Source organism: Pan troglodytes, chromosome 2 (assembly GCF_028858775.2).
Source record: "Pan troglodytes isolate AG18354 chromosome 2, NHGRI_mPanTro3-v2.0_pri, whole genome shotgun sequence".
Taxonomy (NCBI): Eukaryota; Metazoa; Chordata; class Mammalia; order Primates; family Hominidae; genus Pan; species Pan troglodytes.
This window is the reverse complement of record NC_086015.1, coordinates 41,719,470-41,746,325: the sequence shown is the minus strand read 5'-3', so window position 1 is coordinate 41,746,325 and position 26,856 is coordinate 41,719,470. Positions and strand designations below refer to the sequence as shown.

The following is a 26,856-nucleotide window of genomic DNA, read 5'->3' as shown; positions in this document are numbered from 1 at the left end:
GGTGAGAAAGCACAGAACGGGGATTCTTGTGAGATCATTCTGGAAAGGTGAACATGAGGGAAATGATGCTGTTAAGTGGCTACTATGTGCCAGGCACTATGCTGGGCATTTCTCAGCATGGCCTCACTGAGACCTCAGAGCAACCCCAGAGGGAGACGTAGCACCCACCTTTGACAGGTAAGGAGCAAGTCAGATAAATCAGGTAACTGCCCAAGGCCCCCCTGCAAACCAGAGCTGAGATTCCAACCAGCTCAGTCAGACTTCAAACTAGGGCTCTCTCAGCTGTGACTCCTGCTCCTGATGCCAGATTTGGGAGCGAGAAGGAAGAGGAGCAAAAGAAGAAGGGAGGAGAAGGAACAGGAGGTAGAGAGAGAAGACCTAGTTTCCCTTTATTACTTTATTAAATTTCTAATAGGAATTGTGATCATTATTCCTTGGGAAAATGCTCTTGGGTACATGTTCTTGAACCTACATTCACAGTTGGTTCCCAAGTTCACCCTGCATGGGCGGAAGAAAAGAGTCCCCTAGACCTGCTGAGGCTGGGCTCAGCTCATCCTGACTGTTCCCCACCACGCCGTTCCCTGAACATCTGCTGAGTCCCTGTCTGCTCTGTGCCCTCTCTCTGCCCCCTCCAAGCCCTGCCCCACTGCCTTCCTCTCTCAACCAGCAAGTGCTGAATGGCAACAGCACTTAAATAGCTCTCACATCCCCTCTCCTTCTCCCTCCTATTGTTCTGAAACAATGGTGCTGTGTGACGCTGACCCCATAGGGCCACAGTCTCTGCCCTGGCTCCTCATCTGTCTTCCTACATGGGGTGACATCAGTCCCTCAGGGGCATCCACAGTTTGCAAAAGCAGCAGGATCAGGTGCCCACACAGCCTGACTTCCTTGTCCTTCCTTTCCGAAGGGGCGACAAAAGCCTTGGGATCACTGCTGTGGGCAGGCCAAAGGCGACTCCCCTGTGGATGGGTTGACACCACCCTGGCCCACTCCCACCCCCACCCCAGCATCCTGCCAGGTCTTGCCCTGCCATTTGTTTGGCCGGCTTAGGCCCAACTGTCTCATCTGTCATCGTGTGACTGCTCCAGAATGAGCTAAGTTGAAAAGTTGAGATAAAGACGTCAAACATCAAAAGGCTTCCCGTCATTCCAAAAGCTAATGAGCTGGGATACTTTCCAGTGGTCTGCAAAAGCCAGGCTGGTGGCTGCTGAGAGGAGAGGTTCAAGAAACTGCTCAGTCTCAATGTTATGTCCCCCTAAATCTACAAGTAGGCAAAGAGACCTTCAAAGGGTGGTGATGGAAGAAAGGAACAATTGAGATTTTAACTGTAGTTTTCAAGATAAGGAGCTTTAAGGATCTTTCCGTCATAGCAGGGAGTCAAGCGCTGTGTGTGGGTGCCCTCTGGGGCAGTCAGACCATATCTTCACCAATGCCTGAAAAGAAATGAGCGTCTGAAATATTCTGGTGTGTGCTTAGAAGATAATATGGTCATCTTAACATTTGTGATTTAAGAAACTAGAAATTTTTATATTATTGAAGCTACAGATCCTAGGGCTTCCTGAAGCTATGCAGCACTGTTAATGTACATAGGGGGTGTTCTTGAATTTAGTAGGTTACTGTCATTTTCTCATGTGCCCAGCATTTAGCACTGCAACTGGTAAATATAAGGTGCACAATAAATATTTGCTGAGTGAAAATGTGCCCAGCACAGAGTAAGGGATTATAAATAGTGGTTCTTAGCCTTGGCTGCTCATTAGAATCATCTGGTGAGCCCTTCTGAAAACTCCATTGCCCAGGTCTCACCCCAGGCAGAGGCAGGGTCAGGGTCTCTGGGGATAGATCAGGCATCGATATTTTTGAAAGCTCCCCAGGCGATTCTAATATGCATCCAAAACCAGAGCACTGCTGCTGTGTGGACATGTTATTCTAACAAATGAACCTTTCACAATTGCAATACTGGTTCCCTGCCCTCTCTGACTGTTATGATTAGCCCTGAATTAGGTGGAGGCAGGAAGTGTCTTCTATTTTGACAAGGGAAATCTCTTCCATGTCACATTCCTTCCCAGGCATACAGGCTGCCTCAGGTGTGGAAGGACCAAGAGAGCACATTGATGGGTCTGCCCAACAATGGCGAGTGTTCTGTGGATCCAAGAAATGGCAAGAGAATGAGAATTTTCAGGTTTGAATGGGCATCTGCCGCCCCTTATCAAATTCATCAACCTCATGCTCTGAGGCCAAGCTGTTGCACTGTGCCACTCCCCTTTTCAAAAACTTTCAGTGGCTCCTCAGTGCCATCAGGATACAGTTCAGATTTTCTAGGTGACCTTTGTCCCCCATGGTTTAGCGCCCAGGCTCCTCTTTCAGCCCCACTCCCACTGTGCTTGTGTGCTCCCCATCCTTCTTCTGAGAAGGTGCACGAATCCCCAGTACACTCTCGTGCCCACCACCTACACAGGTGTAACAGGGCTTCTTACCCCGTGGACAGCCTCACTGCCGTGCCCATGTTGCTTCAGCCTGAAAACAGACTCCTCTGTTTAAATGCTACCTCCCCACTGAAGCCCTTCTGGATTTTGTGCAATGGGAATGAAGTCTACCCTATCTATGCTTTGCATAGGTTTCTGTTAGATCACAGTCATGTTTTATGTGAATGTAAATTATGTGATCTTGAAAATAGTGTCAATAGAAAATAACCAAGTCTTGTGGACCAGTAAAAAGAAGCGGCTAAAAAGACATTATTGGGATAACTGGCATAATCAGAACATAAACTGCAGATTAGCTAATAGCATAGTGTCAATGTTCAATTTCCTGAACGCGATAACTATACTACAGTTTCTTAAGAGAACAGCCTCATTCTTGGGAATGCACACTGAAGTATTTATGAATCAAGAGGCATGATTTCTGCAACTTTCACATGGTTAACAAAAAAAATTATATAGAAAGAGGATGATAAAATAGATGAGGCAAATGTTAACACTGGGTGAATCTGGGTAAAGGGTATATAGGAGTTCCTTGCACTATTCTTGTAAGACTTCTGTTAAGTTTAAGATCATTTCCAAGTGAAAATGAAAAGGTTGCCTTGGGTGTCCAACCACCACCCCAATCGAAGCTTGTGTCTCCCTGTTCACCCACCTGAACGCCCCTCCCTCCACTGGAGCTGCCAGCCAAGTGCTACCTAGATGCTGCTTCAAGGCATGCTGGATCTGCCCTGGAGAAGGCATCTTGTAATTCCCCAGAAGCCCCCACAGGCACTCGTGGCTATCCTGGAGAGGGGCGGGCACATGCTACTGAGGGGAGAAGCTGCCACCCCACGATCCCCTTTCCTATCCATCCACTTGGCTTCCAAATTAAGCCCTCTCTTGAGTAGCATCTCTTGGGGCCTCTGCCAACAGGCTCAGCCAGGTCCTCAGGCTGCAGGTGACCTGCCCACTCCATCAAGGGATACAGCACCATGTCCAAAAGCAGCAGTGGGCCCAGCCTGACAATTTGCAGAGGACATCTGTCTGATCTGGGAAATACACAGCCAAGTGGGAACTGACCTTGGACTAGAGCCTCACCCCCCTGGGTCTGTCTCTCCTCAGCTGTAGAATCATCACCTCTGAGTGGCTGATGCTCAGTTCCTCTCAGTTCAATCTGCAGTGGCGGCTATGCAAGCAGCACTAGGCAACCACCATCCCCAAGAGATCTAATTCCACTTAGCGGCTCAAGGCTTTATCACTGAGTAACCATTTCTTCCTCCTCAGCATCCTGGGATTCATCAAAGCTTAACCAGGACACATCCTTTCCTGGTCCCATAAATCTCTCATCTTTGAAAAAAGTGTTTAAACCCCCCTTACCTCTGAGCAGTAACAATGAAGCTGAGAACTTCCTCTTCCCCAGACAGGTGGCTTGTATCAAAGATCACGCTGAATTCATACTAGTGAAAAAGGAAGTGGTATTTGGCATCAGCAGGCATTCCAAACTTAAACTGTTCTCTTCCATCTTCTGCAGTTTATGACCTCTGGAAGCTCATTTGCATAATAAGCTTTATGTTTTATGTATAGCTTTCTGACTGTCAGGCCAAAGGCACAGCTTTAACAGCAAAACCAAGCCTGACACATACTCTGGCCAGAGACCTGCTGCTCCTGTTCAGCCACCGAGGCTCTCCTTAGGAAGTGATGCGTTTACACTCTTTAACTGGGACTTTCTAAGTTTCACTCACATACCATCTTTTCAGTTTCTGCCACATCTGCAAATTACATCACCTGGGATATTTGTTCATATTTTTGTTGCCTTACTCTTTTAGTTTAAAGATTGTTTTAAAAGAACAATTTATATCACTGTCATAGACGGGAATCCAGGATCACTTGCCAAAAAGAGAAGGTAGTTGTAAAAATGAACACAATGAAAACAGAGCAATGCTGAACTCTGTTGCCTTTGGAAGCCTCTGAGCCTAAGGTCTACTCCATCTTTGTTGAAAAGGGAGATTTGCTGGTGATAGAGAAGTGTTAAAGATGTGCTAGCAGGATTGGAGACGTTCTCCTGAGTGTGGCTAGGATTGGAAGACTGTTGAAAAGTCTTATGCGCTGAATGTTTGTGTCCCCCCGCCACTTCTCAAATTAATATGTGGAAGGCCTAACCCCCCTATGTGATGGTATGTGGAGATGGGGTCTTTGGAAGGTACTTAGGTTTAGATGAGGTCATGAGGGTGAGGCCTTCATGATGGAATTAGTGCACTCAGAAGAAGAGAAGACAAAGAGATCTCTCTCTCTCCATGCACACACACCAAGGGAAAGCCAGATGGGCACACATAGAGAAGGTTCTGTTTATGAACCAGGAAGAGAACTCTCGCCAGGAACTGAATCTGCCGGGACCTTGACCTTGAACTTCTCAGCCTTAAGAACTGTGAGAAATACATGTCTGTTGTTTAAACCACCCAGCCCAGAGTAATTTGTTATAGATGACTGAACTGACTAAGGCGAAAAGGGTCACTGTTAGGGTCAATGTTGTTCAGTGCTGCGTCCACGTATCACCCACGATAATTTCATGAACCATCTAAAATTATCTAGTGTACCACTTAGTGGTGAACATCCTGTGAGTAGGGGGCACTGCCCTAAGTAAATGGTGTTCACCACATACGTGTCAGGCATGTGTGAGAATGTGGGAGGAACCCTTGGGTAGGGGTCACAGGACCAGGTTCCACCACAAACTGTGTGATCTTGGCTAAGATACTGTCTTTGCATTTCAATAAAAAGAGGAGGTTGGACAAAACGGTTCTTAAATTTCATCAAATTCTGAGAGCCTATAACTTATACAATGTCTAAACCTTTGGGTTCCATTATGGTGAATTCTAGGCAATGGTCTAATATTTGCAACATTGAATTCTACTGAATGTTTCCTGAAAGCAACGGACATTGGTCCATTACAATGGACCATCATCTACAGTGAACATGGACATCTCTTTCTAGACAGAAATTTCTGTTGCTGTGGGACTGGTCAGCTTACAGTGGGGTGGGGGGCAGGCATGGAGACAGGGCGGGAAGAGGACAAGAAGGAAGAGAGAGGCAGGGTCTTGACTGGTGTAGAGTCAGCACTGGGAGGAGATCTGAATTAAATTAAAAACATTAAAGAGCACAGTGAGATGACAAGCAAAAGAATTGGGTGAGAAGCCAAAATCAGGGATGGAGGCCTGGAAGAACAGAATGTCAGAAACTGGGCAGGCTGTGAGAGAGAGAGAAATACATGGCCATCCAAGGTAAGCCAAAGTATAGCCATGAGGCTTAGCATGTGGCCTGGAGCCTGAGGACCCTCAGGGTTGGAAGGACATGGGAGTGCACGCTGGGCTGCGGATACAGGGAGCCTCGTCTCTGCTGGGTGACTTGTTGGGCTTTCTCCAGGGAATCACCCTCTGCTCCCATGCCCCCCAGTCCCCAGGTTTAGTCAGTCTTGCTTCAGGTCCCAGCATCTGTATGTGGGAGGAAAGTGGTAGCATTACCAGCTGGGAAAACAACCAACATTCCAATGTTCATACTTCTGTGGGCTCTATCTAATAAATGTTGGCTGGGCACGGTGGCTCACGCCTGTAATCCCAGCACTTTGGGAGACCTAGGCGGGCAGATCACTTGAGGTCAGGAGTTCAAGACCAGCCTGGCCAACACAGTGAAACCTGTCTCTACTAAAAATACAAAAAAAAATTAGCTGGGCATGGTGGTGGGCACCTGTAATCCCAGCTACCAGGGAGGCTGAGGCAGGAGAAGCCCTTGAATCTGGGAGGCGGAGGTTGCAGTGAGCCAAGATTGCACCACTGCACTCCAGCCTGGGCGACAGAGAGAGACTCCCTCTCAAACAAACAAAAATTTGACAAAATTTAACACTCCACTAGAGAGAGAAAGACACATCTTAGGTCTGATATGTGATATAGGCTGGAGTTTAAAATGAAATGGAAACTGTTGCAAGTTTTCCAATTAAGCCTATTATCTGTTACTCAAAAGATTTTAATTAAATTTGTGTGCAGATGTGCCACATACATTACTATAGGCAATAGTGTCCATGGATTGTGGTCGTCCTCCTTTATCTCCACCCTCACCCTACCTGGAGTCTAATGGGACTTGGCCTGTACTCTGCCATCCACATGTAATCCATTTTCCAAGGGCAGACACTTATTGAGGTTTCCCTCCTCCTGGGGTGAATGTGGACAGAATGAGGAAGAGAGGCAGAAAAAAATCCGAGGAGTCATGGGCCACTTGGCCAGTGGCCACTTGGCCACTGTGGTTTCGCCAAGATCACACAGTTTGTGGTAGAGCCTGGTCCTATAACCCCTACCCAGGGGTTCCTCCCACATTCCCACACGTGTCTGATATGTATATGGTGAACACCATTTGTTTGGGGCAGTGTTACCCAAATCACAGGATGTTCACACTGGGAGTGGTACACTAAGATTATTTTAGGTGGTTCATGAGATTATCTTGGGTGATATGTGAACACAGCACTGAACAACATTGACCCTAACAGTGAGAAAGTTATTACCTTTTTGCCCTAGTCAGTTTGGGATTCTATCACAAATTACCCTAGCTTGGGTGGTTTAAACATTTATTTCTCACAGTTCTGAAGGCTGGAAAGTCCAAGATCGAGGTGCATTCAATGGGGCTTATGGATTCAAGTGATTTGCTAAGAAATGACCAAGTCTTCTCCCTCACCAGAATATTCTCACCATTGGTTTACAAATAGCTACTAGATACTGGGACCAAAGAGCCTTGGAGATTAAAATGATCTGAGTGTATGACCCAGGCAGGAGAAAAGGATGAAGCTTTCACTTTTTTTTTTTTTTTTTTTTTTTTTTGTGAGACAGAGTCTCACTCTGTTCATGGCAGGGAAAATAGCTTCCATTTCCAAAGGCAGACTTGGTCTTTTAGATTCTAGTTTTGCCTCCAATCACCACATCTTTTTACCTATGTTTGTATCTCCTTATAATGATGGCACATACTACAATGTTCCATGAATGTCTGAAGATGCTGTAGTATACTATTTGAACTTAGAAAATCTGTCTCCATACCAATACCAAAGTGACTTAATTTCTTTACTCTTCTTAAAAATGAAGTGGGATACAGGTATTTATGTTTTGAGAATTTTGAGAGGTCTCTTCGGAAAACTGTGAGCACCCAAGGGAATGACAGGACTATAGGTGACAGACCACATCTTCTTCTGTGTTGTCTAGGGGACTCAAAGAGGCACAGAATGTCTCAGAAAAAAAATTATTTTAGGAAGGTCAACTAAATGGCACGTGCTAAAGTGCAGAGGCTGTGGTGTGTCCTTCACTTTCACATTTGGGGTACATCATGTGAATCGAAGAGAAAGACCATATGATGCAGCCTCTCCGGAGTATACCCCGGTGTACACAGCCAGGGACAGGAGCATGTCAGGGCTTCAGTGGCCGCCCCAGCTGCTATGGGAGGCAGGGGGTGGGAGGACTCCTCACCTCAGGGAGGTGGAATCAGTGGCTGGTGGAAGGGCTGGGGGCCTGCTGCCGAGTAAGGGTCCCGTCTGTGTCCCTTACCTTTGACTTTGACCTCATGAAAGGAAATCCCACGCTGCATTTGAGGAAGTCCGATTCCAGCAGCTCACAGGAGATGCCCATCTCCTCCTGAAAGAAAAAGCACCAACAGATGGGCAGGCTGCACAAAAGGCAGGTGTGTGGGAGCAGGCTCCACGGGGCAATCGAGTCCTTCAGAGCAGTGCTCAGACAGTAGGCACCAGTGGGACGAGATGCCCTGACCAGGCCGTCTCCAGCCCCCTTCCAGCTGCCCACTTTTTCATGGGTTCCCTGGGAAGACAGGTAAGAGGACAAAACCACTCTTCATTCCTAACTAATGCTTTGGGTTCAAACCCTAGGGCAGTCCTGGTGAGGTGGGCTGGGCCATGGCTGAGCTAGAGACCTCCTGAAGTTTGGATGAAAAGGCAACCCTGTCATCTTCTTGGCCCCTTTCTCCTAAGCCCACACCTTAATCCTGCCTTTTCAGATCTTGGTGGTTCAGGAAAGACAAACTCTAAGAAAATCACACCAAGAAAAGAGAGGGTTTCTTCCTAAAGCCTGAAGCAGTGAGGGCTGGGCTGTCCACCAGCAAGTCTCCCCAGGGTGTGGGGAGGGTACAAGGGTGAGGAGAGGTTTCCAAGTGTAGCCAGCTTAGGCTGGACTCTGCACACAGCGACTTGAGAGAAACAGAAGAGAAAGACTGTAGGGAACTGCTGTCTTTCCACCTGGGCACATGGCTTCCAACCAAGGTCAAAGGAAAGCCAAGAGACTCTTCACAAACCACAGGGCTTCTCAGAGTCACTGAAAGCAAATCAAGACTTCCAAGCGGAAACAGTATGTTTACAGATTTTGGAAGAGAAGGTACAGAGGTCCTCCAATTTCCAAGACTCACATCTCAGCTCAGACTAACATTTCAAGGCATTTAGACAGGTGGATGAAAAATATTTTTATTTTGTGTCCAACTGGTAAAAACATGTGAGCATTTACCATAATATATCTACTTAAATTATCCAATTATACATATCTTATTATTCTAATATATTATGAACATTATCAAATGCACCAAAAATAAAGGTGATAAAAGGTAAATAATCTATGGGGCTAGAAATCAAGACAGTAATTATGGAATAAGTGGAAGGCAGTTCTGAGTGCAGGTTACACAGGTTTGATCATTTTGTGAAAGTTCATTGAGCTGGGAACTTAATAACTTGTATATTTTTGTTTGTTTGTTAAACATCAATACACCCTTACTTAGAAAATAGCAATGAAACAAAACCCCTAAAAGCCCAAATACAACTAAACAAAAGATAAGAGATATATAAATATAAAACTAAACTCTAATATATCTTTTCAGCATCCAGTCTCGGATATAACTGATCTCAATGATGATTAGTTTTCTAACATCTCTCTGTGCTCTTAGCCAGTGTTATTCACACAGAGACCCAGGATCGCCTGCGTTAGTATCACCTTGGGAGCCTCTTTAAGTTGAGGCAGGAGAATGGCGTGAACCTGGGAGGCGGAGCTTGCTTGCAGTGAGCAAAGATGGCGCCACTGCACTCCAGCCTGGGCGAGAGTGCGAGACTCCGTCTAAAAAATAAATAAATAAATAAAATGCAGATTCCTGGGCCACTCTAATTGTATTGCATGAGTCTTTTCTGAGTAGACACAGAGACTGCAGGATCTGGGATGAGCATTTTTAATATATAAAATTATTGAGTGATAAAATTAGTGATTCTGCCGGATAATGATGCTGCTGCTATGAGCTTTCCTTCCCCTTCAGTCCATTTGGCTGGCTGCCAGAGGAAGCTTCTTAAAATATGTCTGTCCCCACTGCAAACAGAATAAAGTCTCAAATCTTAATCCCAGCTTCCATTTTGGCCCATCCTGTTCTGTTGTGGTTCTTCCACCCCTGCCCCATGGCACGTATATGCTACTATTCTACACACACCCTGCCTGCTCTTATGTTCACACCTCTGTTTAAGTTGTCCTCACTGTCAAGGAGCACCTTTCCTCAGCCCTTCCCCCAAGGCTTTCTTCCTCTGTCTTGTCCCCAAACACTCATGGATGGCAAGCTCATGTATGTAACATGCAAATGGCACAGGATTCAGAACGCGCCCTGAGCATGCACTGGGTAGCTGAGTTGCCGTATCACACACCACATTTCAGCACTGAGAGAACATATCTGAGAGATGTTAATCGCTGTCCTCGTAGAGCTCAGAGTTCAGAAGAGGTGGGGACCTCCCAGCAGAGACATAGGTATTTACATAGCTGTGTGATGGCAAGTGTAAGGGCTGCTCTTAGAACCTAGAGAACAGGCATTGGCAATTTCAATAAGGAAAACCAGAGAATAATTTCTCAAATGCTGTCTCAAGAACTGCATGGCATTAATGATTCACCACAGATGGCCTTTCCCTACCATCTTCTTCCTCATATTCCTCCTGCCAGAAGCAACACCCACAATTGTCCCAAGTAGACACTACCCTAAATCCTGGCTAATCGGCCTGTGGACATCAGAGGCAGCAAGCCAAAGTCTTGGATGACTTTAGTTCTCTTGGTTTCCTGGGGACGGTCCTGGTTCATTTCTGTCATTCTGGTATAATTACTCTCAAGAGTGTCCCAGGATAAGCAAATATATATAAGTGTATGTGTGTGTGTATCTCACACATACACATATACATATATTACATGCTTACCTAACTCTGTTTCCAGTTTCTCTTGTAATGCCCAATACCTCACTGGGAATTCCTTTCAAACCAGGAGAGAAGCTTTAATTTTAAGTCAAAGGTCTGTTCTTGAAGTAAAGATTTATTGGCTGGGCGCTGTGGCTCACGCCTGTAATCCCAGCACTTTGGGAGGCCGAGGCAGGCGGATCACGAGGTCAAGAAATTGAGACCATCCTGGCCAACATGGTGAAACCCTGTTTCTACTACAAATATAAAAATTAGCTGGGTGTGGTGATGCATGCCTGTAGTCCCAGCTACTCAGGAGGCTGCGGCAGGAGAATCACTTGAACCTGGGAGGTGGAGGTTGCAGTGAGCCGAGATCGCACCACTGCACTCCAGCCTGGTGACAGAGCAAGACTCTGTCTCAAAAAAAAAAAAAAAAGAAATCAAAAAGATTTATTGCCCCAAAGACTTCTTCAGTTTTCGCATGTGTGAAATAAATGTCTTCAAAAATGTACTCTGGAACTCGAGGAAACCTCAGTTTAATTAGCTTTGACTTAAGACAACAGTACTTTTGATCATTCAAAAGCTGCTCAGCTACCTTATTTTTGTTAATTCCCAAATGCTAGAATGTAACATTTATATCAGCATTTATTTAACTATTTCTGGTGTCTCTTCCACCTTACTCAGTCAAACAAAAATTTCAAAATTCTGGTTGGATCTTGGTGAGGACAGGCCAAAAGAGTAAACCAAAGACATCATCTCTAGGAACAAGAGAGCTGAGCTTATGGTTCATGACTCATGTGCTCCGGGATGGTGTTACAGGAAGGGATGTCATGGATTACCCTTCTGCTGCCTGTCAGCACCAACATAGCTGTTTATACTGGCCATGTCAACTGCCCTGACCAAATGTTTTTAATTCTATACCCCTCTCTTCTACTACTGTGATTTCCAAGGAGGCCCAGAGGTGTATCAGAGCATGGGCTTTGGCAAGCAGTACCACTCCTTGTGTGGATGCTGGTGGTGCTCCACTCAGAACCCCTTACTAGATAAGTACAACAGCTTGAACGGAGTCGCTTTGCCTGGGAGGTTATGACACCTTCCCCAAAAGCATTCCGTAGCCTCTGACTGATGTGGGTACCCAAGGATGTCCCCTTTGCCTCAAGACAAGACCAACTCTGTTGTACAATTAATGTTCCAGAGCTCCCATAGGACTGGGTGAAGCAGACTCCAGCTGAGCCCACATGCCTGTTTGGTTTCTTCCCCTCCTCATTCTGCTCCCTTCGCTCCTCTTGCCCCAATAAATCCCCTTCATGAGAGTCCATCTCGGGTGCTGCTTCTGGTGAACCTGAACTCAGATAATACTCTTCCCTTATGAGGGTGCTGGCACCGAGAACCACTTGGAAAGTCCTAGGCATTTGCTCCCAGGTGGGGAGAGGCAACAAAAGGAGGATGAGGAGAAAGCTCACATGTTTATGATTCTTGTTTAAATCCATACTAAGGAAGAGAAAACAGTCCTGACTGCAGTTTATAAAGGTTGCAAGGCTTCCCCCATTAGGGGAGGCCTTCATTCAAGGCAACACCAGTATCCACTTTGTTCTCCTGGTTTCAGATCATGCCCAGGGCATAACCTTAAAAAGCAGAGTCATCATGGAGCCACATGTCTTCTTGGCAGCCAGGCAGGCACCCAAGAGTCACAGACATACCCACAAGGTAATTCTTTAAATAAAAATAAAATCCCATGTTTAAAATGGATTCAATTTAAAAAATCAATTCAATTAAAAATACAAATTTTGGGGAGATATGGCTAATCTAAGCTGTCTCCAGCTGTAGGCAACATGTCAGTGGAGAGCGCTCTGGTTGGGAGTTGCCTATGACTTCTGCCAGGCACTTGGTATCCACCAGGATGCATATGGGAGAGATTCCAGGGACCAGGCTTCTTCTGTGCTCTGATTGCTTCCAAGTTCCAATCATTGCCTACACTGGCTTTAACTTAGAGGACTTAACATTAGCATTTATCAAGGCTGATGGTTATGAGACTCTTAGCTGACTGGGAACACGGACCAGTGAGCAAACTGTCTATCTAATGTCCCTGATTGCTAGTGCAGACATCTGATTATCTGACTACAATACAATGCAAATCAAATACAGAGTGAAGCAGAAATCTTGCTCTAAAAGATGCAGACTTTCATGAAATCAATGAAAGTGATGTTGAAAAATGGATAAAACCACTGCAAAACCACTGATAAATCTGGATCTGGCAGAGTTAGATCAGTTAACTGTTGAAGGAGTCAAAATTCTCCTGGATACTACTTTAAGATGCTTCAGAAGACAAAGATTTAAATAAAAAAGATCAAGAGAAGCCCTTAGAAAAAAGTGACCATTGTTAAAATGATCCTTTTGTGATTGTACCGAAAACCAGACAAAATATGAAGCAAACGATGTTATCTTATGAAATAGTAGGGAAATTCACATTCAAAAGCTGCCTATCCAGCACTCAATTCCTTCTTTTGTTTCAGAAGTTAGGGCACTGTTATTTTAAAGACTCTAATAAAGCAAATAATCTTTTGCCTTGGGTCTAAGATATCTTTGACAATTGTAATTACAATGTTTTGAGTGCCATTGAATAAATGCAGGATAAAATAAACCTAATTTCGTAATTTTCAGTTTCACATTTCAGGCAAAGTCTCAATCAAAACTTTTAAAATACATTTTTATTATAAAATTTTAGACCCTATTTTAAGAGGATTCACATAACTGGCCTTTTCCCCAGTCCCACTTTTCCTTGTCTGGCAAAGACGTTCAAAATTCTCAGGGTTTCTTGCTGAAGATTATAGAAGATTCAATTAAAAATTTCTACTACCATACAGATAGTCCCTGACTTATGATGGTTCTACTTAAGATTTTTCAACTTTCTGATGGTGTAAAAACAATAGGTATTCAGTAGAAAGTGGTAGAAAGCTGTACAATACTCTCAAGATGCTGGCCAGCGCAGCGAGCTGTAGCACCTCGTCAGCCACGTCATCACCAGGGTAAACAATCGATACTCTATGGAGGGCTGTGTTGCCAGATGATTCTGCCCAACTGTAGGTTAATGGAACTGTTCTAAGCATGTTTAAGTAGGCTAGGCTAAGCTATGATGTTTGGTAGGCTGGGTGTATTAAATGCATTTTCAACTTATGATATTTTCAACTAACTATGGGTTTATCAGGACATAACCCCAACATAGTTCAAGGAGCATCTGCACATTACTCTCAGGATCAGGAAATCATCAGTTAACATTTTTAAAAACACAGTGATGAAAAGCATACTTGATTTATGCGTACTCATTTCCGTATTCTCAGTGTCTGGCACCGAGCCTGGCACTTAGTAGCTCCTGAGTTTGCATTTATTAAATGAATAGGCCTTGGCTTATGGGAGATGCCAATGACGGGGCTGCAAGAAGCAGCTCATTTGCTGGTCTGCCTGGCACAAGAGATGCTTGTCTTGGCAAAGACCTTCTCTCATCCAGACATACCTTGCCTGTCCCAGCCCCGGAAGCTTGGCCAGTAGACCCAGGCTACAGCCCTGTTTGTAACGTGCAGTGGTTGGAAGAATCGAATAATGAAATTAGTGAGCCTCTTTGGCCTTCAGGCTCCTTCCTCCCAATCATACAAGCATTTGATGTCAGTCTAGACTCCGGCCTTACTTGACCACGAATATGGTGCTCTTTGGGAACAGAATATCTTTGTGGTCAGTGACCTGCTTATGCTCAATGCTAGGTAGAGTTTGAAGTCTGACTTCCAACTTTCTAGTTCTGACATGTGTTTGTTAAACTGAAGATGACCCTGGTGTCTCCATATCTGACTGTCAGTCTGGCAATTTGTGTTCCTCTAAGACCCTTTCCTTCTTCCAGACACAACAAGCGTGACCCTTGTGGGGTGGTAAAAGCGGCTTCCACGTTAACTCACTTAGTTAATTTAGAATTCAGATAAATTTTGGAAGCACTTCATCCCAAATTCCCCAATCAACTGAGGTGTCAGAGGTGAGCACAGGTTCTTAATAACCTGGCTCAATGAGTTAACAGAAAACATTCTCAGCAAACACTTTATTAGCAGCACTCAATGATGAGTCAGCTTGAACCTTACCAGAACAGTCGTATTCCCAGAGGGGAATCCTTCGGGCTTGAGCCATAAAGTTCCTACCCATGAAGAAAAACACCTGAGCCTGCAGCATAGAAATTGTAAAACCTTTGGCATTAGTGTCCCAATTTTGATTATTGGCTCAGATATATACCAGCAACGTGTTGTCAGGCAAATTAACCATCCTTTCTCTAAGCCTCCAGTTCCTTACCAGTAAAATGAAGTCATAACATGTGCCTTATAGGAATATTGCTGGACTGCCACTGCTGATGCGTGTAGGATGGAGTACATAGCCTCTACTTAGTAATGGTTTACTGTGTGCCAGGTAGTGTTTTAAATCCATTATCTAAAAACTCTATGTACACCTCTTTATTTCCATTTTTATGAGGAGGAAACTGGAATGTGAAGTTATATCACTTGCCCAGGGTTTCCCAGTTGGTAAATGATGGAGCCAGGATGTGAGCCGGGCACATTCCTTCCCAAAGCTCCTCTGCATGTTCTCCTTCAATCTTAACTTCCTTCTCCTGACCCAGCTCCCCTGCCTATCTCCCTACAGAACATGACATGGTGCTTTGAATACACACAGGTGTGGGGAAAAGCCCTGTCATTTGAATAGCATATGAATTACAGACCCCAGCTGTCAAGACACTCTCTTCCATGTACTAGATTCACACTATACCTTGTCTCCTGCCACTTGCTCAGGCCCTGATGATACACTCTTGGCTGAGGGTTTCTCATGGATAGTCCTGGAGTCAGAACAAACACAAGTCATGGTACTCTTGAATCAAGGAAGACTACATGATACATAACTAAGAAAATATGAACCTCCCACTGGAATGAAGCCACATAAGCAAGCACTCCTGTTGATCCCTGAGCAGAGATGCAGAGGGTGAACTGTTTTGTTGATTTGCTAGTCAAACTTCTGAAAGAGGCTCATGTAGTCAATCCAGCAGGGGTCATGAAAGATCAGAGGCAGATGGGATCTGAGAAGTCACAGAGAGGGTGCTTTTCTTTGTATCCAGAATGTTGGCAACATTCTGGATACAAAGATCAAGTATAAGCCTTCCTGGGGTCTTAACATACTCAAAGTTTCCCTCTGAAAGGACTCATACAACATCCATCTGTACATTCATTAATTCACTCACCAATCATCTAACAAATACCTACAAGATGTCAGACACAGAACAGGGAGAATACAAATGACAGGTAAGAAGGGATTTTGACCGGGCTCAGTGGCTCACGACTGTAATCCCAGCAATTTGGGAGGCTGAGGTGGGTGGATCACCTGAGGTCAGGCGTTTGAGACCAGCCTGGCCAACATGGTGAAACTCCGTCTCTACTAAAAACACAAAAAATTAGCTGGGCGTGGTGGGCAGATGCCTGTAATCCCAGCTACTTGGGAGGCTGAGGCAGGAGAATCGCTTGGACCCAGGAGGCAGAGGTTGCAGTAAGCTGAGATTACACCATTGCACTCTAGGCTGGGCAACAAGAGCGAAACTCTGTCTCAAAAAAAAAGGAGACAGCATTTAGTAAGCAAAGACTCCAAATTAACGCATTTTAATAGAGGGGGAAAAACTATTGGTTGAATATGATCCAGGCTACAAGGAACTTATAAATAAATTGTTCCAAAAGCTCATAGCAGGGTGCCACCCTCTTTGCCTGGTGGAGTAAATAAAAAAGCAAATATATCAAAAAAGGTGACTCTAGGGTAGGTCTTGAAAGGATAAGAATTTGCCTCATTTGGGTGGAATACTGTGATGGGAGAGGCAGTGACATAGTAGCAGAGAGGGTGAAATGAATGGGGTAGATGTTTCGGGACAAGGCTAGTACAGGGTAGCACCAAGAGAGACAGCATCAGGGGAAGTTGCAGCTGTGTGCCCAGAGGCTGAGTGGCATTCCCTTCCTTGATGTGAGCCCGAGGCTTCCAGCTACACAGGCTCTGAAGCCAGCTTCTGAATGATACAGCAGATCCAGCTGTGAAGAACTTCCATCCTCTGCTCCTGGGAGAAATATCGAAGTCAGAGGGCAGACATGTTAATTTCCAATGAGTGACATAGTTGCCCTGTGCAACATGGGGCTCCTGTCAGCAGGGCCAGAGAATTCCTGTCTTGGAGGCCAAAAAGGGAAAGCAGTTGCAATCAGAAGGTTGCTTAGTGAGTCAAGGAAGAATTTTACATTTTGAGAACCACTTTGTTTACTAACTCACTGAAGAGCTATTCACTGACCGCTGCCCTATATCACGCCCTGTTCTAGGGGATGGGGCTACAATGGCAAACACAGCGCTGCCGTCGCAGCACATGCAGCCTACACGGGGAGATGGCAAAAACAAAAAATTCAAAAGGAAATGAAAAATAACTGGCAGGGCACAGTGTCCCATGCCTGTAATCCCAGCACCTTGGGAGGCCAAGGCAGGTGGATCACTTGGGGCCAGGAGTTTGTGACCAGCCTGGCCACCATAACAAAACCCCGTCTCTACTAAAAACACAAAAATTAGCCCAGTTGTAGTAGCACACATCTGTAGCCCCAGCTACTTGGGAGGCTGAGGTGGAAGGATCAATTGAACCCAGCAGGCAGAGATTGCAGTGAGCCGAGATCGCACTACTGCATTTCATCCTGGGTGACACATCGAGACTCTGCCTCAAATAATAATAATAAAAATAATAATAATAATTACAAAAGTAGCAAAAAAACTGGATAATCTGGATATCATCAAAATTTAAAACTCATGTGTTTCGAAGGACACCATTAAGAAAGTGAAAAAATCCACAGGATGAGAATATTTTAAATCATATGTCTAATAGGAACTTTAGGATACATTTTTAAAAAGTCTTGCAGCTCAATAATAAAAAGATAAGTAACCTAACTATCAAATGGGTAAAGGATCTGAATAGTTTTTCCAAAAAATACATACAGATGGCCAATAATCACATGAAAAGATGCTCAACATCATTAACCTTCAGGGAAATCTAAATCAAAACCACAAAGAGATACTACTTCCTACTCATTAGAATGGCTACAATAAAAAAGACAAACAATAACAAATGCTGGACTAGATGTGGACAAACTGGAACCATTACATACTACTGATGGGAATGTAAAATAGTATAGTGGCTTTGAAAAGTAGCCTGGCAGTTTCTTAACAGTGAAATATAAGTTACCATGTAACCCAGCAATCCCACTCTTAGGTATGTACCCAAGAGAAATAAAAACATGAGCCCACACAAAAACGTGTACACAAATATTGATAGCAGCATAATTTGTAATAGCCAAAAACTGGAAACAATCTAATGTCCAGCAACTGATGAATGAATAAACACAATGTGGTATATCCATACAATGGAATATTATTCAGCCATGAAAAAGAATGAAGTATGACATATGCCACAAACAAATGAACTCTGAAAACATTACGCTAAGTAACAGAAGCCAGTCACAAAGGACTGGCTCCATTTCATATAAATGATTCCACTTATACACAATGTCCAGAATAGGCAAATCTAGAGAGAAAGAAAGTAGATTTCTGGTTGCCTTTGGCTGGTGGAAATAGGGGAAAGGGTACGACAGCTAAGAAGTATGGTGGTTCTTTTTGAAGTAATGAAATGTTCTAAAATTGACTCTGGCAATAGATGCACAACTCTGAAAATATACTCAAACCCACTGAATTGTATACTTTAAAAGGGTTAATTGCATGGCATCTGAACTATATCTCAACGAACCTGTTTAAAGTAATCACAGCCTGTGAGAGGCATTCTGAAGGAGGCAAACAGCATTATACCTGGTATAGGTGGAGGGAAGGCCCTTTTGAGGAGGTACCATTTAGCTGAGACCTGCAAGCTAAGAAGGGGCTAAGCACATGAAGGGAGAGTGAAGAGTGTCCCTGGCAGAAGAACCAGCATGTGTGGGGAAGGGCATGGTGAGTTCCAGAAACCAACCAGAGGCCACACGTTTGGGAAGCAACAGATGAAAGGCCAGGCCATGCGGAGCCCTGCTGCTCATCAGGAGTTTAGACTTGGTTCCAAGTACAGAGGGAAGGCACTGGAGGGTTCTGAGCAGGGGAGTCATACCATCTGATTCACATTTTAAAGAATATTTTTAGTTGTGATGTAAGAACAGATCAGAGGGGGCCTGGGGTGGGGAACGCGCAACAATGAGCAGAAAAGGTTTCTTCCTCACCTCTCCCAAAACATTCATGGAAATGGAGTCTGAAGAGGTGTGGAGCACAGATCAGATAAACTAAAAGTATCCTTAAGGAACTGGAGCACACAGTGACTCCAGCGCAGATGCCAAATACAGACAATGGGCTGGCAAGGCTGGGAAGGAGCTGGCCACGAACACTCCGAGGGAACCAGAGGTGATTACCCATGCACTTGGGGAATTTGGAGAAGCAGGACAAAGAAAGCACTACAAAGCCAGTTGCTTCCTTGAAATTTTGTCAAAACATCCATGTGGAAGCCAAGGCCTACACTATTCTAAGTTTGTTCTTTCCAAGCTTAAAAAAGTGAAACAAGCAAAAGCTAGAGTCAAAACAAATGTTTGAGGCAGATGAACCATGTAACTGCTAATGCAAAATTCCTCTCCCAAGTTAGGTAGTGAAATTTGGAGGCCAGGTATGGATGGCTCACACCTGTAATCCCGGCATTTTGGGAGGCCAAGGCAGGAGGTTCACTTGAGGCCAGGAGTTCAAGGCCAGCCTAGACAACATAGTAAGACCCTGTCTCAACAAAAATAAAAATTAGCCAGAGGTGGTGGCACACACCTGTGGTCCCAGCTACTTGGGAGTTGAGGTGGGAAGATCACAGGCCCAGGAATTGAAGGTTGCAGTGAGATATGATTGCACCACTGCACTCCAGCCTGGGTGCCACAGTGAGATTCTATCTAAAAAAAAAAAAAAAAAAAGGCAAGAAAAGAAATTTGATTGAAGTGCACATGAAATAACCCTGTGCCAATCACTGGCAGTTGCAGACTGGCTGGCATCAGAAGCAATTATGTGATCAAATGGAGACGGCGAGGTCTCCTCCCAAAGAGTCCACTTGGCCCTGAGGAAAAAAGTGCTTTGAAAGATTTAAAATAAGTAAAAATAATCTTACATTTTAAAAAACCAATACAAATTCAAAAGCACTTGAATAAGCTGTCTCGTTCCTAACGTGTCCCTCTGTAGTGCGGTGAATCAACCCTGCTTAGGACTAATCTTTACATTTTTCCAAAGTGAATACAGACAAAAACACTCCCCTAAATCCTGGTGATTGTCCTCTTCAGGACCACAGGATATGAAATTAAGAAGCTAAATAAACAAATAAATCTAAGTCAACCAGTCGTAACAGAAAGCCCAAAGTACAAAGACTAGCAAGCCATCCCTTCTGAAGCCTAAGAAGTAATTAAAGTATTTGATGCTCACTCAGGAAGTTTTTCCTTCTGTTAAATAGTCACGAACGAATTATTTTCAGATTTTTAAAAATTAGTTTTTCTTCAATTAAAAAAAATTTCCTCAGAGGCTGCAAATTCTTAGTCAACAAACTAAGAATTCAAGTTGAATTCCATCTAATGAATCAAATTATTTTTATTTTCTATCACTCTTTTCCTTTGCCTTATAGGCTGACGGAAAACTCAACAAGTGGGGGCCTCCCCTGAAATGATAGGAAAGAATTTAACCTCATGGCATAAAAACAACAACTCATGAATGGTGTTTGGATGAAAAGGTTATGCGGGAGTCAAATGTTTGAAGGGGCTCAGGTACTTACTAAAATCCTGGCCAGAAATCTTCATAGAAATGTACTCATGGTGAAGAGTTCCTTCTCACCTACAAACCCCCTTCTACTCTGCTCATTCAAAACTGGTTTGCAACTTGAAGCTGTGAAGGTCTTGCTACTCAAAGTGTGGTCCCTGGACATGCTCACTGTTAGAAATGCAGATTCTCAGGCCCCACCCTAGACCTGATGAGTTAGAAGCTAACCTCTGTGAACATGGACATTTGAGAAGCACTGCTCCATGTCACTGAGCCCTCCCTGGAGGAAACATGATATTCACCCCAGGAAGACCACCTTCCTCATGATGCCCTCTGCCCTCCAGAAAAATAACATATACACTGCCCATGTTATTTGAGAGATATTGCCTGTGTGAGTATACACTTTTCTGGAACTGAAGACCTGTCTATTCATATGGCCCTTATCTGAGCAGACTTTGGGACAAGCATTGGGGTGCAATTAGTTTGTATGGGCAGTGATCTCAGGGAGCTCCACGAGAGGGTAGTGAAGTGTGTCATCAACGGGTGAGAAAGCTGGGGCATCTATCCATCTCACCGGTCTCTCCTTGGTAGAAAACTGTACTGGGGACGTTAACTATCCTGCACTTCCAGCCCTCCTGACTCGGGTGCAGCACACTCCTGTAGCCAGAGAAAATTCCTAACCAGAGAAACAGTTCGCCTATGACGAACTGTCGTAGGCGGCCTCCAGGGTGGGTGGAGGGGACATGGAGGGTGTTGACAGCATCTCTCCCACATCCTCTCCCTCTGCACAAGCAACTGGGCTGGTGGAGCTGTGGACTGAGAACAGAGGCCAGGGGCAGCTACTGCTGAACTTCCTCTGGCTGAAGATGAAGGGATGGGGCCTGAGAGGACCTCTTCCTAGTCTAGCACCTTCGGAGTGTATCTCCACAGATCAACCTGTCAGCTCATGGAGCCCTGTCTCAGGGGGCAGCAGCTTACTAATCTCTTCCCTCGGGTTGGCACATCCACTTTGCTACTCCTGGGTACATCTCAGGACTCTTCTTAAAGAACTGGTATCCACTTCTAGGATGATCCTTCCTCCCTTTCTCTTTGTTGCTTCAACAGGTCAGCTCCAATCTCCTCTTACCTAGACCAGCACAAAACGGCCTCCTGGTGGATGCCTTGCACTCAGCTCTCTCCCCTGATATGTTCTGCAAACTGCCACAGATGAATCCCAATATGATACTTTGTTTTTGCTAAAAAGCCTTCAAAGGTTGTTAACAAGCAACATTCTTCATTGGTTCTTAACTGGGGGTGTGCACTGGAACCACCTGGGAGCCAGAGATGCCACGCCCAGCTGTGCAGGCTGATCACTGCATAGAAGACCTGGCTGCTCTCACCAAGCCCTTCACCTTGGCATGAGTCTCTCCAATTTGCATAACAGTGCTGGAAAGGTGACGATGACGATCCTATGAAAAGCTTTGTAAAAAAGACCCAGATGCAGGCCCCTCTGTGTGGCCGCAGAATCAATGCATGTGGCGTCGGTATGCATTTGCTGAAAGCTCCCCAGGTGGTTCTGATGGACAATCAAGTTAAAAACCCTCAAAAGTGAAACTGCATTGAAATTCTCTGGTGGGCTTGTTAAAGATGCAGATTGCAGGCCCCAGCCTCCAGAGTGGGATTCTTTACAGCAGAAGCAGAGTCAGGAAACCTGGATCTTGAATCATCTGAGGCAAGTGTTCTACACTAGCCTTTGAAACACTGGTCCCAAGAGCTAATGTAGCCACTGCCATTTTTGAAGTTAAGAGATTGAGACCTAGAGTATGTGAGAAAAAAAATGCCTTCTCTGGGATTCTGATGCTGGTGAGGACTGAGGAACCCTGGTATTATGGTCCTCTCTGCCTTTGAGTCAGTTGTCTGGAGCCTCCTATGTCATGTGCCTCTGGGGCAGGGACTCAGAGAAATGAACTCTGCAGACCATGGCTGGCTCCAACATGGGTGCCCACCTGCTGTGCTCCCAGAGGAAGCCCATCTACTCGTTCAACAAGTGTTTATTTTGTCTCAAATGGGAAACAGCTTCTACACAATAATTCTCATGTGTGAGACACGTATGTTTTCTGTTACGTCTTACATTCCTTTGTTCATGCTCTCATTTAATAATTACTGAGCAGCCTCAGTGTCCTTTGTTGGGCCATATGCCTTTGTAACACAGTTCCTGCTGTCTCCAAGGAGAAGTTCCCAGCCTGGGAGGAAGAAGAACTGGTTCAAGGAAAGACACTTACCATCTCACATGATGAATGCATGGGGGTGCTGTTGCACCAGGGGCTGAAACTGGCCTCCCTTTACCAGAGAAGCATTGGCTGTCCCCATTCCCACCCCACAGGTCGTATTTTACAGCTCATTGTTATTACCATTGTTTTACCTTTCAACTAACTAAAAAGTCTACTAGTTCTTTAAATTATGGAATCCAATACTGGACTACCATAGTCATACTATGTACCATACCAGTGCTTACTTTAGTGGGAAAATTAGCTCATCATTTGCACACTGATATGGTCTGGATTTGTGTCCCTACCCAAATCTCATGTTGAATTTAAGGAGGGATCTGGTGGAAGGTGACTGGATCATGGAGGTGGATTTTCCCCTTATTGTTCTTGTGATAGTGAGTGAGTTCTCATGAGATCTGAAGGTTTAAAAATGTGTGGCACTCCCCCACCAGCCCCCCTTCTCTCCTGCCACCACGTGAAGAAGGTTCTTGCTTCCGTTCACCTTCTGCCGTGATTGTAAGTTTCCTGAGGCCTCCTAGTCATGCTTCCTGTGAAGCCTGTGGAACTGTGAATCAATTAAACCTCTTTCTTCATAAATTGCCCAGTCTCGGGTAGTTCGTTATAGCAGTGTGAAAACGGACTAATACAAACACATAGGTCAAAAGCTATTACAAATGACAGTAACAAAAAACACCATTCATAAACTGCCTGATGTAGCTAAGGGTTTACTTATTCAGAACTTCATCAGGCTTAAAGACTGTGAATAGGCCTTCGTGGCTGCAGTAGAACTTCTGCTCTGTCATGAACTTATTCAACAGATAGTGAGCTCATCTACTGTGCCAGGTGTGGAGGTATGTGAGTATAGCCCTGTCCTCAGAAGCTTTTCCATTAAATATCAGATGTAAAGTAATTGCCTTGGCAGTTGATGTAACAGAGAAACATATATCAGCTTAGGGCTGAAGGTTTAGGAAATGCCCACGAGGACAGGAAGGAGTACACAGGCTGTCTCTTAGTGTGTTCTGATCATGCACACATCAAAGAAAAGCCCAATGCCAAGAACTTCGGTGATCAATACGCAATTAGAACAAGGGCAAGACAGTTTTACAAGAGCACTGAATGACGGACCTGCTAATATAATTAAATGATGAAGTTATGTGTCCCTTTTGTATTTTTAAGAACAATATAGAGAGACAGGCTTTGCCTTCCAAGATTATCTTACTTTTCTCCTATATTTGTTTTTGACATCTTTCAGTTAATGGGCCAGCTGTTTAAAACGACTTGCACATACAAATAGTAAGGGTTGCTTTTGGTTATGGCAATGGATAAGTTCTAAATTCAATCTCAATAGTCATTTTTTGAAAATTAATTTCTTTGAAAAAAAGGATGAGCTGCAGGGCCATGAGATTGCCTTAAGATCTAGTATGCTTGTTCTGAACTTGTTGGAATATATTAAACTTCCAATTATGTTAGGAGCTGGCTTGGCTGTGAGGGAGAGATAAATTGGCCATTTACTGATTACTTCCCATGCTTTGACCCTGCAGAAGTTGTTGACTGAGCAACCTTTTCTGTGTCTGTATATGTCATTTTCAATGTCTCTCTCCTCTACAGGATAGTTTTGCTCATTCTTTTTCTCCCTTTGAAAATTTTTTCAGGTGCCTTGCTTTCCATACCATTTTTTCGTTCTGCTTCAGATGGCTGGACTGGCTGCATACCAACTCTCTCACAGCAGAGTATGGGTGGGATGTAAATCCCACATCACGGAGCTCCATCCAGGGGTCTCTACCATGCACAACCATGCACATTGACCCCCCAGATGCCACCACCTGTGTGTCTTTTGTGGGAGGATGGCCACGGGGCTGCTGGCACCTTCTTTGCATGAACATGGAGAGATGGAAGTGCTTGAGAATTCACATCCCCTTGGGGGAATCCTCAGCCATGCTCTTTTGTCCCTGCTTGGGACAGTGAGATGTGACCTATACTTTAGACGGTGCCAAAGTCACCCACCTTCTTTCTGTCTCCTGGGGACTTTGCTTGATATCACATCCTTGTTTGGCCTCCTTCCCTTTGAAGCTCTACTTCCCATTCCCCTGAGAACACTTCCTAACAAATTATTTTTACATGATGTCTCATCTCAGGATTTTGTTTTAGGGAACTCAGCCTAAGGTAGCAGGAAAGAGACTATCACACAAAAACATCTAGTCCCCCTCTTCTCCTTTCTGGTATAGAGATGCCAGTCAGAGGCAGTGTAAACATTTCAGACTCTGAGCAAGTGGTCTTCCAGGTCCTGGGAATCTCTCGTCCTATCTCATGCTTCAATGGGGCAGCCAGTTTCAAGCAAACCAGGATCTTTTAAACAAAGAAATCCACCCGCCAAACATTGAGGATGGCTTAGCAGACTTATGTGACTACATATTGATTTTAATCCACTTAAGTGCCCCTTAAACATGGACTCATTTAATTACCATTCCCATGTGTTTTGTCTTTGTCTGCTTTGGGAAGGATGCCTCTCACACTGTCCAAACCAGGCTCCAGGGAATGAGGGCAGAGGCCCTGAACAGCAGGTTGAAGCCACTCTCCTCTTTACAGATTCCTAGGGGATGGAACTGGGACCCTGAAAATGTCTCAAATTGTCATTGCACAATGATTATGTTTTTTTCAAACTGATTTGGCTCTACCACTTATCAAGTGGTGCCTTAAGTACCTCCCTGTAAAAATACAGATAGTAACTCCTAACCCACAGCGTCGCTGGAATGATATAATGAGTTACTCTGGTGGCTGCCACCATGGTAATGGTTATTGCTATTAGGCTCTAAGAGAAACTTTTCAAGAGTTTTCTTTGCTCTGTCACCTACAGTTGTAGATTCTCAAGCTGTTCAAAGCCACTCTCAGAATGAGACCCTTAACCTGGGTGGGCTGCCTCAACATTAACAGGATGGAGCTAACCTGTCCTGAACTCTGAACACGTGGCATTTTGCTAAACATTTTGCTAGGATGAACAGATTGATGCTTCTCAAAAACCCCACCAGTATTATGATTGTTCCGTTTTGCAGATGAGGACACAGAGACCCAGAGAGGGTGAGGGAACTTTCCAAGGTCACACAACAGCTATATATGGTAGAGTGATCAGGTCCCATGCTGCCTCACAGATGCCCATATTCAGTGGGGCCTTCAGAGTGCATTGTGCAGAGGAGGTTTTCCTTCCTTTGCTCTGGGATAACCTGCCCGTAGCACAGTGGCTCTCCAACTGTGGCACACATTCGAGTCATGGAGGCTTGCTAAAACACAGACTGCTGGGACTCCCCCCAGAGTTTGACTCAATAGGTCTGGGGAGGAGCCCACGGTTGTTTTTCTGACCAGGCCCCAGCTGGTGTGGATGCTAGTGGTCAGGAGACCACGCTTTGAGTGGCACTGATGTAGATTCTAGAAACACTGGTGGCTTCCTTCCCTTGGGAGGGAAGCAGCTTCCTGGATGGGACCCACATGGAGGATGGTCTCATAGGAGAGGGGAAGAATCAGCCTGCTGAGCCCATGGACTCTGAGAGCCCCTTCTGAGCAGGGGATGCTGAGAAGTCTGCAGGGCCCGTTGCCCCTGACCTGTGGACTCCTCACCAGCCACCAGCTGTCACTGCAACATCCAGATGTTACCTCCCTCCAAGCTGCCTCCAGTTCCCCTTCTAAAATAAATGGGGCTAGAAAACTTGAGAATGGTGCTGTGGTGAGGAAGTGCTGAAAAGGAACCCAGAGGAGGAGGAGGGAATGGACATACATTTACAGAGTACCTTCATCATTTTGCCCTGTCTTATTTAACACTGACACCATGAGGTAGGTCTCATACTTCCCACCTTACAGATGAGGATATCAAGCCTCTGAGAACTCAGGCTACTTGCCAATATCCATGTAACTATTAAGTGGCTGAAACTGGGATTCCAACCCAGTTCAGTTTGGCTCCATGGCTCCTGCATTTGTTCCACCCCTGTGACTGTCCTGATGGGGGACACCCTGCTAGGCACATCATCATGCAGCCACTGTCCCCTTGACACTGCACAGGCTGCAGAGGGAGGGCTGTGGCTCAATGCAGCATTTCTACCAGGGGAGGAAA

General features: G+C 44.9%; 1 protein-coding gene across 6 annotated transcripts in view; it reads right to left on the bottom strand.

The window, feature by feature from the left end:
• The window catches only part of ITGA9 (integrin subunit alpha 9), a 374,600-nt gene that overhangs the window by 82,677 nt on the left and 265,067 nt on the right, over positions 1 to 26,856 (bottom strand). For all 6 annotated transcript variants that reach the window (XM_526172.9, XM_054681668.2, XM_054681665.2 and 3 more), the window contains 2 exons: positions 8,030 to 8,116; positions 3,834 to 3,913 (listed from right to left, as the gene is read on the bottom strand). In XM_526172.9, the coding sequence (XP_526172.3) occupies positions 3,834 to 3,913; positions 8,030 to 8,116 (167 nt within the window). The remainder of the gene's footprint in view (positions 1 to 3,833; positions 3,914 to 8,029; positions 8,117 to 26,856) is intronic.